Below are 21953 nucleotides of genomic sequence, written 5' to 3' on the forward strand. Positions count from 1 at the left end.
AGTGCACCTCATCGCCAGTAACCAATGTAAGGAATGTACATTTTGATGAACTGCCCAATCACGGAATGTTAATCAGTGAATAAAATTGGGCAAATGCACCGCTTTTGAAATTAGGAAAGTTGCGCATGTTTTACACGAGCCTTCGAGAAACAAACGGGAGGGAAAATGGGAGAAAGGTCAAGCTGCTGCTTCCTTGGGGTTTATTCAATTCAGTATCGCAATAGCAAATTACTCACATGCCTCGTCTGACAGTTGCAAAACGCTCATGAAATCGGCGTTTTTATTTTACACAAACTGCGTGATATTCTCTTACAGTATGAAATGATGGCAATGTTGAAAAATCAACTTATCCCGTAAGCGCATAAACTCACGTTTAGCTCGAGCCGCCCCTACACGCACACACACACTCAGTACGTACTTGGAAATATAAAGCAGTGGAACGAATACACACACAAACTATCAGCCCGTTTTTGTTTTTGCAAGCACAAAGCAGCCGAAGCCATACACGTCACACATCCATTGAAACTCTTCCGCTCTGAGGCTCTCAGGGTTTTAGTCATTAGAAGAAAACGGAGGACGAGGAACCTCCGTCTTAAAGGGCCACGCTCGCACGCAAGCTGTACAGACAAGATGCCTTACGACTATGCACAAGCGACTAGCTAAGTGACCAAACTCGCCATGACGATAACGATAACAGATGACCGCCACATTCCAGTGTGAAACCCTTCTTGTGAAAATCGCAGGTGTTTGTTCCCCCCCACCTCCTTTCGCTGTTAAAAAGTGCTGTAAGACTGTTGTTTTGTTTTGCAAACTGTTTACAATTCTGCTGCGACAGCCATTTTGGTTTTCTTGGGGTAAAATGGGGAGGGGCAAGACTGGAGTTGTTTTTTTTTTTTTGTAAAGGCTTTTCGCGCTCTTTTTCCACTTTTTGATACATGCCCGTTGCTGTTTTTGAAGAATAAAAGGAAAACCTCTTGTTGACTAAAAGGCAGATAAGTTGTTTCATTTCCCCTCCAAGCCAGTCGCTTTATTTTCATGACTTGTAAAATTACCATTCAAAAACTTCCCTACTAAGACTTTTTCAAAATATTACACCTTTTTTTCTACTATTCTCTTTTTAAATCACACACACACACACACTTATCCACGCTGAATAGTTTTATTTAAGAACGTTACGATTGGATAGGATTTTAACGGAACACAATTCCACTGTAGAAGATTTTGAACAAATCACTTAAACGGTCCATATAAAACCAACAATTAATTACACAAAGCATAAATAATGTCAGTCATGACGCCTTGGTTGCATTCTGTCACAATTTAAAATTTGAGATGACGTTTAGAACAAGTGAGGTAATGATAAAAAAAATGTTGGCAAGTTAGTGTTTGTCTTAAAGCAACAAATCATAATTTAGCATATGACCAGTTGAGAGTGACACTATATAGATGTGTAAAAACATTTAATAACTTAAAAAGCGCACCAGGCTATGAATACAGGGTCAGAATTCAGAGGAATATCCCTTTTGTACTTCCACAAATAGTAATAAAAGTTGTTGATCTGGAACATTGGAGGCTTCCTCTTCGTCAGTAAAGCTGCATTAGACAAAATTGAGCTTCCCGGTTGATCTCAACATGTGCTGACCAAACTGTTGAGAAAATAGAGGACGATGAGCATGAACAATGACAAGTTGTGCGAACAAAAAAAAAAATTGTGGCAAACTAATATTCTGAGAATAATTGCACTTTATTTTATTAGAAAAAGTAGTGAGAAAAAAATATTACATACGGCCCGTAATTTGACCAAACATTTTTAAGGCCAAAACCCCTCCTCCCCCTTTATTTTGACTTGGTACTAATTGTTGTGTATTGTTACCAGCGGGCTCTCCGTTGGATGTTTGACTTGGTCCACTTGGTGATTGTGTTGCGGGTAAGTGTGAGCAAACTTCCTCTTGAGAGCCTGTGCGATGAGAGCGGCGGCGTCTGTGGGCTCCGAGAGTGTGTCGCCCTTCTCCGCATTCGCCGGGCGACTGCTCAAAGGGCGCGGTGGGGGGGATGGAATATGACAAGCAGCAAGTCACAATATTGAAGCAGGAATATGCCGAGGATAAAAATCAAAATCTCAAAGTTGCATTTTCAACATTTTGAATTTATTCTTGTCATATTTCAATTACAATGTTCTCATTACATTTTGACGAGAAAACGTCGTCTTGACCGTCCTTACCTTTTGACGGATCTTAGCTTGACTTTGTTCATGTCCTTGAGCACATCCAACATGCTGGGGAGTTCAGCATGCGTTTTAGTCTCCGTCTGGCCTTGCAAGATCTTTTGCCCGCGGCGCTCCTTGATCAAATCTATGGCGGAAAAGGTGCGCTGCAGTCCTGGAGGAGGGAGAGGAGGTGGCGGCGGCGGCGGTGGTGGTGGTGGAGGAGGAGGAGGCCCACTGCCAGAAGGAGGCGGGCAAGGGCTCATGCCAGTGGATGCATCTGAGGCAAGTGGAAACAAGATACTCAAACTGTAGCCCTCTGCTGACACCTAGTGGACAATTTGTCACTACGTCAAGAGGGAGCATTTTTCCAACCCGACTGGGCGCTCTTCTCCTGGGCCAGCACAATCTGGGCTATCTGCGCCCGCAGCTTGGCCAGCTCCGTTTCCAGCGCGCTGATCTTCTGGATGGCATCATCATTGGCGGCCGCCGGACCCTGGGGATCCGAGGGGCCCTGGTGCAGGCTGGGAAGCGAGCGCCGCCGGGCCGGGCGGATTCTCCGGGGCCGAGGCAAACGACCGCGGAACGCCAGCCCCCGGGAAGGCCTCGACCTGCTCCTAAACAGTGGCAAGGAATGTTGAGTTACACAACTGGAAGGAACACCGGGTGAGGTGGTGTCCGCTATATGATGGTTAATTTCTCACCGAGGTCTGCCTTCAACTTCCTGCTCCTCCTCCTCCTCCTCATCTTCATCATCATCATCATCATCCTGGTCGATCCAGGAGACATCGGCGAGTGAGGCCACGCCATGCTCCTTCCTTCTGCTAACGACACCTGCATCCTCGTCGAATGGATACAGCTGCCACATTGGGTACATTTGCCATAGCATTAGCATGGTATTTGTTAGCATATTAGCATTCCATCTTGTTTGAAATAGTAACCAACTATAACTTGGATTAAAAAAAAATCCTCAGCCATCTGTAGTATCTTGCTACATGTTAGCACACTAACTGTTAGCATGTCATACCACTGCAGAGTAGCGCCAACTACCGTGAAGAAAACTTTTTTTTTGCCTTCAGAATCAGTGGCGGATATCAGCATTGAGATACCGATACCTGGTCATGATATTCGACCATCCCTACGGGGAATTGATGTAAAATCCTTAGAAATCTACAGTGACACTTTTAGTCATGTTAGCACACCAAGTGTTAGAATGTTAGCGTTTCAGAATTGAAAGAAAGAAAAAGAAAAACAGGATTTTGCAAGAACAGTCGAGTCTCGTTGTTTTGAACAAACTAACCTAATTCCGAAAGCTTAGGGTGGGCCGCTGGAAAGAAGAGGGAGGGGAGAAAAAGAGAAAAGGCAAGTTGAAAGAAATGGCAAAGAAAGACAGACATTGAAACATGCCAACATTTTTAAAAGAGTTGCTCCGTTTCACCCCCGAGCGACTGTTTATGGTTTGGAGAAGGACAGCGGTCACACAAGTCCATGTCAACAGAGCTTGAGAGAAGCTGTGATGTCAACAAGTTGACGCGCACAGGCAGGGGTCACATGACCTTTTCATACTCCCCGGAAAAATTGACAGGTTGACTCCATCCGGCAAATTTGTACAGCTTTAAGAGTTTGTTTCATAGTGGCCTTGGTGTGGAAAGCCACTTTTACGCTACCCAGGAAAAAAACGGTCTTTTTCCATATCTCACAGAAAGTTACACCTGGTAAAATTCCCCGTCTTTGGCGATCGTATTGGCTTGTTTTACGTAGGGCTGAATAATTTTGAAAAATCCCATCTCTCACCTGAAAGTGAACCCTGGGGCAGGGTTTGAGAGGCAGGTTGCTCGCTATCCTCCTCACGATACTCCTTGTGGACCCGTAGGGCTTGGCTGATCCAAAAGTCTATTTGTCCCGAAAAAAACCCCAACATTTTTGACAATTCCGTAATGCAAAGGAGACAGAAATTCATCCATTAACTTACCAGGTCCATTTTGATGCGTTCATATTGTTTATTCATTGCTCCTGAGGCACTGAGAACGGGCTGACTGACACATGTCCAATTAGGGTAGACGTCATCACCATGAACGAATCTAAAGGACAACCACTCTGCTAGATTTATAATACAGCTTGAACCAATATTGCTTATCTCAATCATATTTATGACTATCTTTAAACAATTGTAAAAATGCACTTTGTTTGCTAAGTGACGTTTTATAAAATGACAATCTTCCTTGTGTTCATGTCTGGGTTTTATTTTAGAACTTTTTCAAAGACGCACTCGCATCATGTCAAACACGTGACGTCCATGACGTTTACAAAGACAATGCACAACAAAAATGTGCTATTTATCACAAGAAAGCTATTGCGGGCCAAATTCTTTACATCTAACAATTTGAGCACAACTGCTACGTGAAATAATACGAAAACAATACCAGCGTTAATAAAACATTTGCAGACGTAACATATCATTTCAATTTGACCACATGAAAAATCTAATACAAAATGTCATTCGCCATATTTAAATGAGCTAAAGGAAATAATAAATTTAAAAGGATCATTTGTTAGAGTTTAATCGTACATCGTGCCTACCTGATGCTAACTAGTTTAGCCATCGTGGCTAACCGGATTGAACCAACTTTGTGGGGCTGCGTAAGCAACGTCAACAGTGTAAAATTGAGGAACGCCTTTACGCAGCTGATTGTGTTTCTCAAAACATATAACTTGTATAAAATGTCAAGTATACGTAAAGGTACCTTACAAAGTCTTGACTGGAGGGTTTTCGTACAACTTCTTGAATGTTTCCACCTTGTTTAGCAGTCGGTCATGTCCCGCAACAGAGGTGACGGTGGAGGTAGTCATTAAAATCTTTGAACCAATTGGATTGTCGAGATTATAATATCCCCATATATTGCAATGCACCATCACTATTGGACAATTTTGTTGATTGTCATCGACTGCAGCCAATAAAATTAAGGTATTTAAACAGGGTTATTTTGCGATTGGCGTTCCATCCACTCGTTCAATGCAGAATGTCCAATCATGCAGCGGAATTTTGGTGTGCGTTCGATTGTAAGTTCTCGTGTGTCCTCGCGGAAACGCGTCACGTTTCAACAGATGGGAACCATTTACACCGGTAGGTGTAAGATTTCAACGAACGTACCCACTGACGTGCCCCAACATCCAAAACAGTGTGCACAGCTGCTAGCTTAAACGAGCATAGTCGAAGAAAAGGCAGAGGGCCCTTCCTTTCTATTATCAAAGGTTGTTTTTAAAACTGACATTTTGTGTCCGGCTCTGCACGTTTGCGTCTTGCGTCACCGAGCTTTAGCCGTGGCTGTCTCATGGTTTCGCCGAATACTGACTGAAAGGTAAGTTTGAATTGAGTTAGGTTTAGCTTTAGTATAGCCTAGCCACCAACGACCCGTCTCGGTCTTTTTAAAAGGACAAAAATTGAGGTGAAACTCGAGGTCGAACAAACATCGTGAAATATTCACATGTCAATAGATTCAAAAGCTTTGTTTCCTTGAAAATTGTCATTTATTTCCGTCATGACATGTTGAGCTCTATAAATTACATTTACCGGTAATTAAGCACGCTAGGTTGTCAGCTGTGACCCCACTATTCAAAATATGAAAAATGATGCCATTCATATGTTTTTAAGTGCTCCAACATTTACTTATTAATTTATTAGATTTATCCACGGTAAACTATTGTTGTTATACAAGTGCTCTTATGATAAATGGGTCAACCAATTGCTGCTTTAAGCTTCTTAAATTCCCTTTAATGATGAGTTCCTAATCTCTGTTACACCATTTTGTTACTTTACAACTAAAAGCTATGTTACTAATAATAGCTGGCGTTTTTTCTCTTTCTTTCACGGTTCTCTGGGCATATATTGAATGGATATATATGTTAAAAAAAACCTTAAGAGTGAACTATGTATCCAGCTAATACAGTAATTATTTAGAAAATGTACTTGTCAATTATTTTTCGATTATTCCCTGATTAAGATTAAAAAATAAAATTTTAACACTCCTTATCAAAAACATTTCACATATGTATCGAAGACTATACACAAACCTAAGTTGATTATGAGTCTGTTTTGCAAAAGAATGTATGCCCCATCCGAGCTGTTTCTAATTTCCTATGTTAATAGTTTAAACTCTCTAAATAAAGCCCAAACAATGATCCCAAAACACTTAAAAGGCCAACCCCTGTTTGTTCAGGTCACATACAGTACATTCATTCATCTTCCGAGCCGCTTGATCCTCACTAGGGTCGCGGGGGGTGCTGGAGCCTATCCCAGCTGTCTTCGGGCAGTAGGCGGGGGACACCCTGAATCGGTTGCCAGCCGCAGATATTATTTGTCAACACCCGCAGCGGCTCCTCTTGTTTTATGTTGAGAGGGAAGAAATTTCATCTGTGCTGTATGTTAAACATGCAGTACATTTGACAAAGTTTTATCCAATCCAATTAAATGTGAAGATGTGAACCCACAAGATGGCACCAATAATTCCTGCACCTGACGTACTTATTCTGTTGTCTTGAAAAATTATTTTATCTGAGTCATGAACGGGATAATTGTTAGAATCATTACTTAAAAGTAAAATGAAACGTCGTTACTAGATGGGTTGGAAAAGTAATTACATTGACTATGCTAACTGCCTGACGAACTGGCTGTTACATTTTTTTGGGGGGGCCGGTCACAGTCAGGGAGAAGTCGGTTGGATGCGCGTGGCCGCCGGACGGGAGGCGCCATGAGTGCGGAGTTGGATGCGCTGGCGGTGGTGAACCAGTTGCGGGACCTTGCTGCAGACCCCCTTAATCGCAGGGCCATCGTAGAGGATCAGGGATGCTTACCCGGGCTCATTCTTTTCCTGGACCACCCGAACCCACAGGTGGTCTACTCTGCACTGCTGGTAAGTCAAACGGGAAACCTCGCTACCAATTTTAATCAAATAACCATTGTTTCATTGAAGCCTGTGAAGCGTAATGCCGAACCACAACATGTACATTTCGTGTGTGCGATATATCTTGCCACAAAATGGCTGCTTGCTATAAGTATCTCATCCTTGTGTTTTTTTTTTTTTCGTGTCCGCAGGCCGTGCGCTACCTGGCGGAATGTCGAGCCAACAGGGAGAAAATGAAGGGCGAGCTGGGCATGATGCTGAGTTTGCAGAATGTCATGCAGAAGCAAGTGGTGCACACACACACTCACACACAGGCAAAGCTGGGCTGCCATTCTTTTTTGGGGGGGATTGGGGGCACACCCTGTTGCGCACACAAGATTTTATAGTTGTGATTTTTTTTTTAATCAATACTAAAAATGTACAGAAATAAAAATAGATTTTTTAAAAACATGTGTATATATTAATACTTATATCAATATAAACATGAGACAAACTGCATGAAAAGGAAGGAGCCATTTCGATCCTATAAAGCGTCTTTCTCGGTCCGCCTTTTCAGGAGCACGTCACCCGGTGAAACTAAACTGCTGGCCTCAGAGATCTATGAGATCTTCCAGTCGGCTGGGAAGGAGGAAGCCGAGCAGGCAGAGGCGGCCGCCACCTCCTGTCGACGAAAGGCTCAGTTCTTCCTGGGCTCCAACAACAAGAGGGCCAAGACGGTAGTGCTGCACATCGATGGCCTGGACGACTCGGTAGGTGGCCATGGAGCAGGCTCGATGGAGGCTCACACACAAAGTTTGAGACGTGGTTTAGAGGCACAAGAAAAAAAATATCTAGATTAAATGTGGTTGTTGTAACACTGGCTTAATTTTTGTTTTTTCAAATCCAAAACAACATATTTAAGTGCAATTCAGTTGCGTGAATCATTTTGAATCTTTCTCCTCTCGCTCATTGCCCGGCGCGCAGACCCGTAGGAGCCTCTGCGAGGAGGCCTTGCTGAAGATCCGTGGAGTCATCAGTTTCACTTTCCAGATGGCCGTCAAGAGATGCGTTGTGAGGATCCGCTCCGACCTTAAAGCTGACGTAAGCAAAAGCGCCGCAGCCATTTTTATTTATTTATTTTTTTCCCCGAAAACTTCCAAAGTGACAGATGTTTTCATGTGTAATGTTGTCATGTGATGAGAATGTGTGGATGAAATGGTGGGGATCTTTATTTTACTGTAGCATCACAGTATAATGTCATTTCCAGCTATATTTTGTTGCATTTAGTTTTTAATTGTAGGTTTTTTTTTAACATTTTGTTTTATTTTGGGGGGTAAAAATGTCACATTAGTAATTAAAAATAATTGTAAAACAGCAATTATAGACAAATATTTCATCTAAGTCTTATTCCAGTTTTATACAAAGATGAGTTTTTTTCATCTTTGTATATTTTAAGTCCACAGTTAATGTGTTATTTTATCAGCATTACTGTTTAATTCCTTTCATCTTAAATTTCCCTTATTTTATATTGAATGTCATTTGATTGATTTCAATTTTATTTGACATTTTAAATTGTAAGTTTTGGATTGAATAGTTCAAATTTTATTTCAAATTTTTATTTGTAATACTTTTATTATTTTTGCAGATTTTTTTATGTTTTGCTTTTGTCTCGTAACTACCATAACATGTTGTTGCATTCTACTTTGGATTCATATTATTAAGGGAAACGGACCACTAAAAAGTGTGATGTGTGACAGGCGCTGGGCACAGCCATCAACTCCACCAAAGTGATGACAGCCCAGCAGGTGTTGAGGACGGAAGACGGAGGAGAGGTAAGGACAAGCGATGGCATTTCCTTTTCAACATGTCAAATATTGTGATTATAGATCTGTATTTTCGAGCTAAATGAAGATAAAGTGTCCTTGGGTGTCTTGAAAGGTGCTTATAAATAAAATGTATTATTATTATTATTATTATTATTAAAGAGACAGTATTTGCGGTCTTCTCCAGGTCAGTACTGCGTATGACCAAAAGGTGTCAGACTTTGCTCAGCCATGACTTGGACCAAGGCGCTCATGGTTTTTGTCTGCTTGTTTTGTCCTTTGGACAACTGTTGGTTGATGTATTCATATTCACTTTTTATGATGGCATGGATGCTTCCTATTTTTATTATTTTTTTTTAAAGGAAGAAATGGTTTAAACTATTTCTGATCCAGATTGGGTTAATTGAGCTTGTGACTACAGTGGACAGCTCATCATGTTATTTGGTTACAGGGTTAACACACACACACACACACACACACACAAAATCCCGTGAACCGTTGGAACGCCCGTTTACGTCAAACGTCATCGAATCATCATCATCTTTTGCGGAATTTTAAAGGCCAAAAAAGTATGTGCATGCTTTATTTCAGTTCTGATCCAGATTGGGCATTTTGTGACCAGTGTTAATCAAACCTGCAAAATCACACGCAACAAGTTTGAATGCTTCTGGTGGCTGACAGCAGAACATCTTGCTTGTTTGTAGTACATCTGAATAGCTGCAAGGAAGTTCCCGTTGAATCCAGATCTGATCCAGATTGTCATTTTGCTTTGTAAACATACCACTAAAAACTTCCTCAAAGTGTCGGAACGCGCTTGCGTGTGTCTGTGTGTGTCGCAGCTGTTCATGCCATTCCAAGAGGACGGCGAGGGCGCCTCGGCGGTGGAGGAGAACACGGACATTCCAGACTACCTGCCCGAGGAGGAGAGTCCGTCACAGGATCCGAACAAGGCGGTGACACGCGTGGGCTCCGTCACGGACGGAGTGGGCTGGCTCAACACGGCCACCAACTTCCTGACTCGCTCTTTCTATTGGTGACCCCCCCCGCCCCCCCCATACCACCATACGAAGTGGGCTTAGCCTGGACTTGACACAGACACCGAGCGCTACAGCGTGTGTGTATGTTAAGCGTTCGCTGTATATCCCCAAACTCCAGGACTTGAGATCAGCTGACACAAAGGATGCTTGTTCCGTTAAGTTGGGAGATGATTTTTTTTGGTGCATGACACACACCCTCTCCTCCCCCTTTCCGGGATATTTATCATACTAACACTTTCACACTTCAGTTTTTTTATTATTAGCATGCATTAGTGCCAATCGACCCCCCCCCCCCCCATTGCTTTTGCGTGCCTTTATTTTATTTTTTTTGACGGGAACATTTCTTTGTAATTATTATTTATTCATTGTTGGAGTATCCTTAAAGAGCGCAGAACATGTAGCCCCCCCATCAGTTTTAGTCCTCCAAGGGTCCTAAAAGTAATACAGTAATAATAATCATATTAATAATAATGATAAATTGAAGAAAAGTGTATTTTTTCGGTTGGGAGAATTTGGGCTGGTTTCAGTTGCAAAGATCAAACAATTAAAAATGTCATTGAATAAAATGGCCTTTTATTGGGTTAATTATCTTAACAATAATGAAAATAACTGATGTGAATTAAAATTAGAATACATATTTTGGTGTTCATTTCATTCCCCTCATCTAAATTTCAAAAATAAAAAATATAAGATGATTTGTTTAAAAAAAAAATTAATTGCGGTTACTTTTTGGGGGCGACTTGTTTTAATTTGAATGTAATGTATTTTTAATTTAAGTATAAATTTATATGGAGAACAATCTAAACATAAGTCAATGACATTTTGGGCACGTCCTCTGATGATGAAACACTTCAAATAAAATACATCATAAACATTGTTGGATCGCATCAATTTCTCCCCTCAAAATGGCCCCTGATCGGAAAAAAAAAACACACGTTCATATAAGTCTTGTGTACAATTTGTCAACGGTGCTTGACCCCCACCTTGCAACATTCTGTCCCGTTTTGGTTTTTGCGAGTCACTCAACAACTACAAAAAAAAAAAAAGGAATCTGTGATGCCAAAAGTGCTTACCTCATATCCCAGGTTGACCTGTTATCTCCCCGGCATCACGTCTCTCATAATTAACGTCCCGCACACAACAAACCCACACAATGCAGTGCTGACTAGGCCACTTGTCTCGTCTCTTGTTAGTCGAGGTCCTAACGCTGCGGCGTGACCTTAATCCAGCGGCGACTTCCTGGTCAAGCTTTTTTTTTTTTTTAAAACCATTGCGTTACTGTGATTTTTATTTTATTTTTGGGGGGTATATTAATCATCCTCGCGTGTTGCTCAGTGTCCTCATATTACATCCGAACGGTAGAAATGTACAGACATCCAACCGTATAATATACTGTAATGCTCATTCCTGTAAAAGACCATAAACTTCAAATTCAACGTTGTTGTTTTTTGTGCTTTTTTTGTTTTTAAAAAGCGAGTTGACTTTTTCTTGAAACAAGAGGTGCCTTAGGGTGGTTGTGGGGAGAAGACAGAATCCAGCCGCCCCAGCGTTTCTGCATGTTGCTGGTGGCCAGGCAGCAGCCGAGGCCCAGCTGCAAGCCCCGGAGCGACGCTGGTGCAACGCGAGAGGAGGAGTGATGTCACTTCCTGCTACGGCCCTCCATTAGGTACACACGCATGCAATCCAAGCAGTTTAAATTTTTTTTTTTTTACTCATTCACTACCAGCCAATTCTCGACCAAGTCTGAAAAGACGTTTAAAAACGTCTTTGGGAGTGAATGAGTTACAAATACCGAATTTGGATGTCGCTTAAATTATCTACAATGTTACAATTATGCGGTTATGAATATATTTTGCCATAATGTGCCCAACAAAACGCAACTGAAAGGAATATAAAATTAGGAAAATAAAAATGTATGCTTCACTGTGTCAAGTTATCATATCCCCCAAAAACCCCTAATATAATAAATCGCTCGCTTTTAAAAGCAAATCGAGCTTCCACTTGCTGAACCCGCATTTCAATCGACAATAAATTACATCATCATCAGTATTCATGCAGCCATAAGCTTGCCTTTACTGGTGAATACAGTAGGCGAGGCACTTTATTGTGCATTAAATGACGTTCTGGAGAGCTTCGTATGCTTCCGCACATTTATATATGTTATTAGTCCTCTTTGAGAAACTAGTCCACGTCGGACTCCTCGCCTCCGTCTGTCCCCGCCCGAAAGCCAATCAACGGCATCCTATCTCTGCGCCGCCTGTGTCTATTTGCATGTGCACGCCGCCGAGCGATGGCGGGCCGAGTCGCCGCCATCGGCCGTAAATCCCGGCGGCGGCGTTGGCCGGGGTGGCGGGAAATGATGTGACTCTGGCAATTTATGTCAAATAACTTTTTGAGGACGCGGCGAGCGCGGCAGGTGCGATAATTCTTCTCCCTTCCCTGGGAGGTTTAATTGAGACATTTCTCTTGATCTGTGTTGTTGAGATGTAATGTCGCTCGTTATCGCGCCTGAGCGAAGGTCACGCTGACTGTTTGAGCGGCCCGTGGAGTATATTACCGCCAGCGAAAGCCGCAACGTAGTCGGCTAGACACGAGTGTCCTGACCCTGACGGGAGGAATACAGCAGCGTCATAAATCATCTCTACGCATTGAAATGAATGGAAATGCCATTAATCCGTTCCAGCCTCTCCCCCAAAAATATTGTTTTGGGGTTTTTTTTTGAAGCAACTGATATTTGAGCGACGCATTTAGTCAATGTAACGGTACAGTCACATTCTCTTGATCCTCTGCGAGGAGCTCAGAACACTTTTATGTGCATTAGCCATTGTGTGTTATCGTTAAGCTAGCTAGGCTGAAGGCTAAGCGAGAAAGCCATGCATTTTCAAAATCTGTTTTTATTTATTTATTTTGGGGGGGGTATTCATGAGACTTTTTCGCGCATCCTTTTTATGACTGACATTTCCATACAATTTCACGTCACTCGGTGAAACTGGTGATGGGCAAATTTTTTTTCCGTCTTTGCAATATTGAATCCTCCAAATCGTATGATAATCTGGCTGGAAGTTTCATCAACATAATGTCATATTGTCTTCAATACAGGGCGGGGATGCTTTTTTTTTTTTTTCTCCTCACTTGAATTAATCTGATGTTGAACGGTGCTGCTGTTTTGGTTTGCACCCGAGCTCCAAATGAGCTCAGCGATCAACATTTTTTTATGTCCGTGCGCTGCAGCAGCTGCATGCATGTGAGCGTTGATGAGATTGACACGTACAAAGTTCATCATTGTGGTCGTCGTATTATTGTCCCCACCGCCTTCGATGATTTGGAAGGAAGGCAGGTTGGCTTGAGTTGGGGGGTGGCGCTACGGCCTCTGTGACACCACCACATCCGCCCGGCGACAAACGCTCCTGGCGCGCTCGATTGGTGGGATGAATTATGGCTGTTGAGAATTAAAAGGTCCCCCGGTGTCAAAATAATTCATGATATTATGCATATCGAGCCCGGATATGTGGATTAGGAAGATAATAAAGGCGGCGGCGTTGGCGTATCGACTGCGAGGGTGGCGGGTTTGCCGGTGGGTTCAAGGTCCAACAAGTGCGTGCGCGTACAGGCCCGTCAGTCAGCTTTCATGTGTGACGCTCCATGTCTCACACACACACACACACATGCACACAACCAGAGATTTGAGCATAATTGTCCCAAAACTGCTCATCAGCGGATCTGCCTGCCGCCATTAAGGGCCCGGCAATATGGTGTGACATTCGCATTCGCCTTTGTGACAGGTTATTAGAGCGCCGTAATTAAGCCGACTACCCTGGCGTACAAGGAGAGAGTGAATTGTTAAAAAAAGAAAAAAACACACACTCCCACGCACACAATTTAAATGATTGATAAATGAAAGTTGTGGATTTTTTTTTCCACTCTGGTGAGAGTGGAAGGATTTGGATTTTTCATATGTGAAACTTCAGCTCGCTTAGGAATTGAAGGATTAGCTCGGCAAGTGTTTTGCGATTTCTCTGGCTCAGGTTAACGGCGATGACAAAAAAAGTGGAACGATGTGATTTTTGTAATTTTATTTTTATTTTTTTTTTCTTCTTGCTTGGGCTTGACACCGATCGATCAGCCAATATAAGCGCTTTTAAAATCGGCAAAAATCTGCCCTTTCTATTTGGATTTTTGCCCATATTTCATTTTTTTTACTCATCGTAGCATGAGACAAAGATGATGACAATAAACTCCCCCAAAAATGGCTGACCAAGTCTTGTAAAACAGTCAAACGCTCTACCTGCAAATTCACATCTGTTGTAAGCGATAAAGGAACAAAAACAAAGTGTATTTTTAATGTATTTGTAATTTTTCCCCCATCAAATTAGCCCCACAAAATTTTCGAACCTGCCTTCAAAAATCATTTCAGATTGGTGCGAGTCCCCCCCACTCCTTTTGAATAATTTCCCACAGAATTTTAGTCTCAATATACAATGGTAACATATTTTTTTTTAATGGTTGTATGACAAATGTTCAAATGTTACTTGTGACGCGTTGCGTGTTGAGAAAATAAAAATTTTCCTACTGCAATTGTGCTAGTCTGCATTGTCCAAATGTCGTCGTTCATGTGTGCGACTGTGTGAAAATCCGAGTTGGGGGCGGGGGGTGGATTAGCAAAGGTGCGATTTAAAAATTTGCGCTGGCTATTGCACAACTTAAGACAACAAGTGGACGTTGTTATGAGCAATGAAGGCCCATCTGCTCTGCCCCCACTTGCGTCCACATGGCGTGTGAATATGATAATACCTGAAGAAATGGAATCAAAGAAGCCACCCCCACCCCCCTCCTTCTGTAAATCCCGTTTTTGTGGACTCAAAGCAAACGTCTCCACTGTAGCAGGGCTCCAGGAACGTGTCGAAACGTGTTTTTCATTGACCGGATCCAAAAGGCCACCTTCCGAACAGCAAAAAAATGTTCGTGTTAAATAGTAGAGCAGCGGGGGTCTGTGTCGTGTTTGCCTTTGTGGCACGTTCGCTGAACAGAAGGTCCCCCTCCCCAACCCTCCACCCTCCCCTCCTTCATAACGGTGGCAGATGGCTGCAGATGAATCCCTCATAATCATGTCAGGACGGCTCGTCCGATCCCGATTCATCTCTTTAAACACATTTCATGCGTGCACAAAGATGGAGGCGGCCGCGCCGCGCCACAAAAAAAAAAAAGTACACAAAAGATTGTCCTTGCAAACAAGTGTTCTCAGTCCTGAACGCCACTTAATCATCGGGGCTCCCGTTCTATCGCCGCGCAACCACTATCGGCCACCGTCGCAACCAGGATCGTCAACAACGATGCATCCTCGGTCACACATTGCGATCGGCACGAGTCCCCACATCACACGAACGCCGCAAATTGCCTTTACCGTAACCACGAGAACTGCGCCCGCGTTTCCTATTCGCTGCAATCGCTCCGTCACATTCAACTTTCCAGATACCGTCGCTTCTACATTTGTTCGGGTCCGCCATCGTTGTACCGGATCCGTCTTTGCCGCATCCGGTACGGTGACGGTTGCGTCGACGTATCGGTAGTAGTGCTCCGGAAACGGTGACCCCGGAAGCACAATTTGAAGTTCTAGAAAAAATCCAATTTTAAAACAGGGCTTCGACCTCATGCAAGGATGCCCCCCCCCCCCCAGCATCTGTCCCCCTCTTCCTATCCATACCGTTACAATACTACTGAATGCAGACGTGCCGCCCTTATAAAGTATAAATCATTTTAACAAGCTTTCATTGAGTCCCGCAAGGGCGCTGACAATTTGCCATAAAATGAATTGTCACATCTATATCAATTTTTTTTTTCTTTGCCCCTTTCCATTTCTGTGCGCCCCCTAACCTTGCACCCCCACACGTCAGCCATGATAATTGTGGATCAGGTGACGCCGTTCTCACCTCATTTCAGGGGCCACGCTCGACTAAGGCCATTCTCTCCACTCAAAAGGCCATATCGGTGCACAACCCCCCCCCCCCCCCCCCGCCACCTCAACTTCTCATTAAACCATCCTGAGTGGCTGCGCTCTCTCGTTCTCGCTCACTTCCATGTTCCACATCGCAGATTTGTTTAGCTCTTGTTTTCTGACTGGATGCGCTCCTCCGCCTCCACATTAACTCTTTGAGTGAGGGCCGCCCCCCCCCCCCTTCTCCTAGTCTAGCTCCCCATTCTCACGTTTCCGACGCTGTTATTTTTAATTCCCCTGACAGGATGGCTTTGTTTTGTCCCGCCTAAGATTACCCCGCATTTACAATTCGGTGTTAGAAACCTGCGCTGACTTGGACTTTCGTGGCAATTCTCTATGTTCGGCCAAAGGAGTCCCACTTCTGACACCAAGTTGGTAGCCCACTTCTGAATATTCTCATTTTTCAAGGTTGTTTTATTCTCAGGACGTTGAATCGATCTCAAATGTACAGTTCTGATTGTCTCGGAAGAAAATTATGTCCGGGGTGGATCCGACTTCTGATGCCAAGTTTGTCGTTGCGGAGCCAGTGACCAGAAGATCTCCGTGGAGTCAGTCAGACATCTGAGAGGGCTGCTGCCAGCGGGGTTGCCAGAAAACAGGATCATCAATTGCCGTCACATCTTCTTGATCCATTCAGCCAATGGTTTCAAATTCTGACACCAAAAATGTCTAACACTGTTACGGAGAACAGAGATTGTGGTCAAATTAAATTCTGACATGAGAGTTGGAAAGTGAACAAAACCATTCTTCTCCCGCAGCAAACTTTGTGTGTGTGTGTGTGCGTGTGTGTGCCCGTCTGAGTGCCGATTGTTAAATTATTCATGAGGGAGCCAGCCGAAGAACGGTGATTAACATGAAACGACAATTTTAGTAATTGATGGAAACTCGCAATTTACTCGCCTTCTTCGCCGTGACCGCATGAAACTTTCATAAACACGCGAATTGATTTCTTTGGATTCCGCTGCCATAATCAACTGCGGATCTTTTTAGTTCTCTTTCATTCCGCAAAGTTTTGTTGACCAAAACTGATAAATTGACCACGGTAATGTCTTGTGGCAGAATGTCTCCAAAATGTTGTCACTTGTTGCTAGGCAGAATCAGCAAAGCACAAATTGGCTCATATATATATATTTACGACCTCTGCATTAAACCTAAAATGTACAGCGACTGTGTTGTCGCGATCTAAAAAAAAAAAAATAGAAAAGTGAGTTAAAAACGCAGAGTGAGAACAATTTAGCTCTATTTGCTGATTAATTTGGGCCCACCTGTGATGCTGGCTACGCTAAGTAGCTACATCAGTTTTAATTAGGGCCCTCACAGAGTGGCTCGCTAGCGAAAATGAGGGTATTAATTATCACCTTTAGCAGATATCACGGTGACAAACGGCGAAGGAGGAGGAAGACACCCTCAAAAAAAGAAAAACACCTCTTTTCGAGCCCACTTCCTGTCTTTGAAACGACCTTGGGGCGACGAGCATCCTCCATTTTGTGTCAGTGTATTTCGGTGGTCCCCACTCGCCCCAAATGTATCCTGTTTTAGAAAGTGGGCTCTTTTTCTGTCATGTTTCTTATAGCTTGGCAAATCCAAAGAAATAACCCCTCACCTGCTGTATGTAATTCTCAAGTCGGGGGTTTCAACCCACTTGAACTCAAATAAAAGCATCGAAACCTTTATTAGTAACGACATTTGCCGCACGACACCACCTTTAAATTTATTTTATTTTTTCCCCCTCGTATACTCGAGGGAGGCATTCATTTGTCCGCATCGACAGTTGAAAATCGTCTGGCGAAAGAGTCGCCCGCGGAGCACCTTGCCCGTGTCAACGTTGTCTCCCGGAAAAGCGTCACATTCATCATCATCATCAGCCCGTCATTAGACGACGTCACCCTATTACCCAAATCACATTATCGCACTTCTATTCATTAAACTCAAAGCCACTCGGAGCCAGCGACGGGTCCCGTCGGTGCCAAAGGGCGGCGCACTCCAGCATTCCACTTCAGCACTTCGCCGCTTCACATTTGCATACCAGAGAATGGGCCACAATATTAGGTACACCGTCGTCATAAAAAAAGCGCCGGAACTCCCAACTGGGTGTGACAGGAAAAAACAACAACAACAACCACAAGTGAGTCTCAAAGTAATATTTAATGTGCACATTTTCTTCTAATGACTTCTTTCATAGTCCTCCACTCCCATCCCATCTGCTAGCCCCCCCACCCTCCTCCATGTGTGTGCGTGCTGTATGTTTCCATCACACGGCGGCGTTGACCCGCGCTGTCGTCTCCCTGATTAGCTCCCTGATTCCCTTTCCTTGTACGCTAATGTGCAATCAATCACCATCAATTAGACAAAATGTTCAATCATTAAAAGCATTATCATCAATTAAAGTAATGATCACTTCCACGCCAATGCGTCAACACGCGCAACCCCCGCCCCCACTTCCCATTCTCACTTATGTGATTTCTAAACTTCTTTTCAGTCTTTGATGATGATGATGGTGATGACATACTGATGGGTTCTTGCCTCCAGCCCCAAGGGTAACTCAACATTTCGGGAAAGATGATATTGCCGCAATAGAATGTAGTGTTGAAGTCGTGTCCTGACACAGAAACAAAATGCGTAATGTTTCACGTTTTGATGTAATATTTTCTATTAAAGCCTTAATGCATGCATTAAAAACATGATTTTCTTTAATGGAATATCTGGGCACCCCTTTTGGATGAAAATTAATTACTAGCCACTTTTCTTCTTTCTATTTTTTTTTCAACTTTGGCCCTGCAGTCAGTGTCGGCAGCAGCCTGTTACGATGAGAGAGGCCTCCAAAGAAAAGCCCTGAGGGCTGTAGGGAGGCCTGTGAATAACCTGTCAGCACCTTCCTTCAATGTGCAAAGCGTTTTGTGTGGGGCGCCACCTGAGCAAAGCAGGCGGCTCATCGGGAGGCGGGGGTGGGGGGGTGTCAAGCCCACTTCCCTCGCTGGAGCACGAGTGCAAAGGAAATGGGCCTTAACATTGCACACGAGGCTGACTAGGGAGCTCCATTAAGCCAAGCGTTCACTCTCGATGGATATGGATGTCCGTTATGACACACTGGAGCATCCATTCAAATCCGACTCCTCGTAACGATGACATCACGGAGGCCACGAAGAAGAATGTTTGACAAAGGTGCCACGGTGACACCTCAATAGCCGCAAAGACCTTGAGTGCAACTGAACGCATCGCGGGGAGTGAAGAAGGGCCTCCAACTGTCCACTTTTTCATCAGAATGCACTTTTATATAGACATTGCAAAATATAATAGATGACATGTTAAATATCGTGATGTATCAAATTATTTCATGATATCATATGTACTGCATATGGTATCGTGATATATCATAGACATCCCAAGGTAATGGAGTTGGTATCGTATTGATGTCATTGATATCTTGATGCATCGCGAAAAAAGGGCCCGTGATGATACTGTAGACACTGCTTTTTCGATGTATCATAATAGCCGGAATCTAAAATCCATCAGTTGTATTCCCGATGGAATGGTGACATCATCGACAGCAGGCCGTATCACAGATTTCATGTACGTATCATGGAAGGTATCGCGATGTATCGTATATTGTGTTGTCGCAATGTCATCGTGTCGTCAAAATGTAGATTGCATTGTCGGATGGGATGTATCGCAAGCGATATCGTGATACAGACATGTATATATCAGCAATGTATCATACATAGTGCAGTGGGTGATACATGGGTTGTTTGTTGGCCCTTCTTTTTGGTTGGAGCAGCTGCCTCCAGTGATTTGATAATTAGGGGCACCTGTGCACAGAGTAAGGACTTGATGGGGGGCGGGGGGAAATGGATCGAAGATCAGCCTCAGTATTGCGTCACATAACGATGATCGAGACGAAAACTCGGGAAGGAGACTGGAGTGCAACATGGATCATTTGTGAGTACTTCCAAATTACTAATTTGTTAAGTTTGTTTTTCCTGATTTGTTGGCTGTGTTTTTCTTGGCTGCACTGGATTGCTTTTGGCATGTTTTAAACAAATAATTGACTTGGTCTTAGTTCTGTGATGTGGGACTGTTTATATAATTAATAAAAAGAAAAAAAACCCTACAACTTTGACTAGCGAAAATGACAACAATTGCTTTAATGAGGTAAAGACATCGAGTCGTCTGTGTGCTAGGCGGCCCGTGAATGCTCGTTGTTGCATTGAGGCATTGTTTTCCCAATCACTGTGATGAGCGTGAGAGATTTGACAGCTCAGAGAGCAAGATTGTGTCCTCCCTTTCTGAAGCGTTCTCACCATGACCGAGACCTGGAGATACACAATGTTATTTATTTATTTTTTTTCATAAAGAAAAAAAACCCCAGAAGTGATCTTACTACCAAATATTTTCCAGAAATCCAATAACAATTGGAAATTGAACAAAATGGCAGAAGGTCATGTGAAATGAGTGGAGTCAACAGCAGTTTTACTTTCGTTATGACTCAAAATGGCAAAAACAGCAAGATTCCTTGTTTTAAAAAAATTACCGTTTATTAGCTAGCAGAACATGGCTTGGGTGACAACACTGACATTGGGTGAAAGGATTGTACCATTTTGAAAATGTTACATTTTGGTTGTTAGCCTGTTTCTTAGCTAGCAGGCTACTTCCTGGTTCACAGAAGCTGATGCAGGATGATAGGATCGTACCATATTTTTAAATGTTGTTTATGGCGGGGGAATTTTTGCACACCAGTTAAAAGACCAAAGAAATTCTTTGAACAAAAGTGAAAAATGTGTTTGCTTTGACCTTCTGTTTATTATCTGGTGGGATAAGTTTTAGATTCATGGGCTATGATAAAATGATGCCATTTCAGGCTACTTCCTGGTTTACGTGTGACAACTTTTTTTGTACCATGACAGAATCATACCATTAAGAATGGTTGGTCCCTTTTTTTTGGGGGGGGGGGTGCGCGTGTCTCTGGTTATGTGCACTCATGGAGTAGCATGTTCTGCTTAGAGTGACTGACGATTGATCATTCATGAAGAAGACTATGGGGCGTGGGGGGGGCGTTTATGTTCACACTGTGGTTAGCATGGCCTTTTAACGGGGCTGTTGTTTACATCTGAGAAAGAACAAAAAAAACGGGAGCAAACGCTAATGAGCTTTTAATTGTCCATTTTGAGCCGTCACCTTCTCCAGACTGTCAATTACGCTAAGGATGTCTAATGAGGTTACTTGGCGTTAACTACATTAAAAGAAGAAGAAGAAGACATCAGCCCTAATGACTCCTGGTGTTAATTCCCTTATATGGGCAAGGTGGGAAGAGAAGCCACATTTAGTGTGACTAGGACAGGTGTCGATTATGTTGGGTTGATATCATTGACACGCAAGTATCGTAGGCAGTAATGTGATGTTACCACTGGCGATGATATCAAACTTACCGGACCGTTTTGTAGATAGCGCACGATATCATCATGACACTATCACAGACCCGTGATGTAATGTGAGGATAGACGTAATTGTAACATGTCATAGAAGGTTTGGTGGTTTTTATCGTCAATGCCGCAATGTATTGCAGTTGGCATTATGATAGCATACCTGTCGGTATCATGATGCTATTTTAGCCATCGTCCTTTAGTACCCGATCAAAAATGAGTCTTGGTGTTGATTACTAATGTTCGGGGAAAAAAACTGAAAAGAGCGACAGCGTGAGTCAAAGAGAAAAGGATGTATGCGTTTAGCGCTTAAGTGGCTAACACGGTTACTGCCGCCTTCTTTGCTTCTTTTCCGTGTGTTTTTGTATCTGCGCGGTGGCGTAGGAGGCGCGGATATGCACCCCACGAAAGGTAATCTTGTGGCCAGTTGAGCCATGACAAACAGGGACAGCTGGCTTAATTGAATCATTTGAGCTCAAGACAGCTCAACTCGCGAGCGAGTCGCCAGCCGTGAAATCGCGTCTGTGCTCGCACCGACTGCTCCCTTTTACGACGGCTCTGCGCCGGCCTGTCTCTTTCTCTCTCTCGCCAACTCGACCTG

The 21953-nt window shown here is 43.3% G+C and overlaps 2 protein-coding genes and 1 long non-coding RNA gene across 7 annotated transcripts; 2 read left to right on the forward strand and 1 right to left on the reverse strand.

Moving 5' to 3' along the window:
* Positions 1-1140: 1140 nt before the first annotated feature.
* mtfr1 (mitochondrial fission regulator 1) lies at positions 1141-5089 on the reverse strand. Of its 3 annotated transcripts, none has more exons than XM_052054537.1 (8): positions 4953-5089; positions 4176-4284; positions 3998-4096; positions 2908-3062; positions 2579-2820; positions 2222-2483; positions 1874-2027; positions 1141-1646 (listed from the first exon to the last, which is right to left on the reverse strand). In XM_052054537.1, the coding sequence occupies exons 1-8, from the start codon at positions 5051-5053 to the stop codon at positions 1599-1601; spliced, it is 1170 nt and encodes a 389-aa protein (XP_051910497.1). In that variant the 5' UTR covers positions 5054-5089; the 3' UTR covers positions 1141-1598. The 3 variants fall into 3 exon arrangements, with proteins under 3 accessions (XP_051910497.1, XP_051910498.1, XP_051910499.1); XM_052054538.1 differs by having other exon boundaries at positions 4948-5067; XM_052054539.1 differs by having other exon boundaries at positions 4176-4300; positions 4948-5064.
* Positions 5090-5305: 216 nt separating this feature from the next.
* armc1 (armadillo repeat containing 1) lies at positions 5306-11379 on the forward strand. 2 transcript variants are annotated; one of them, XM_052054558.1, is made up of 7 exons: positions 5306-5562; positions 6904-7113; positions 7296-7387; positions 7661-7853; positions 8068-8184; positions 8841-9001; positions 9069-9249. In XM_052054558.1, the coding sequence occupies exons 2-6, from the start codon at positions 6952-6954 to the stop codon at positions 8961-8963; spliced, it is 687 nt and encodes a 228-aa protein (XP_051910518.1). In that variant the 5' UTR covers positions 5306-5562; positions 6904-6951; the 3' UTR covers positions 8964-9001; positions 9069-9249. The 2 variants fall into 2 exon arrangements, with proteins under 2 accessions (XP_051910518.1, XP_051910517.1); XM_052054557.1 differs by lacking the exon at positions 9069-9249 and adding an exon at positions 9746-11379 and having other exon boundaries at positions 5311-5562; positions 8841-8915.
* A 5616-nt stretch (positions 11380-16995) lies between these two features.
* On the forward strand, positions 16996-20271 carry LOC127593253 (uncharacterized). 2 transcript variants are annotated; one of them, XR_007960355.1, is made up of 3 exons: positions 16996-18060; positions 18721-19656; positions 19711-20271. It is a non-coding gene; the product is annotated as an uncharacterized LOC127593253 (long non-coding RNA). The 2 variants fall into 2 exon arrangements; XR_007960354.1 differs by lacking the exon at positions 16996-18060 and having other exon boundaries at positions 18588-19656.
* The last annotated feature ends 1682 nt before the right edge of the window (positions 20272-21953 follow it).

This window comes from Hippocampus zosterae, chromosome 20 (genome assembly GCF_025434085.1).
Source record: "Hippocampus zosterae strain Florida chromosome 20, ASM2543408v3, whole genome shotgun sequence".
In the NCBI taxonomy this organism is placed as follows: domain Eukaryota; kingdom Metazoa; phylum Chordata; class Actinopteri; order Syngnathiformes; family Syngnathidae; genus Hippocampus; species Hippocampus zosterae.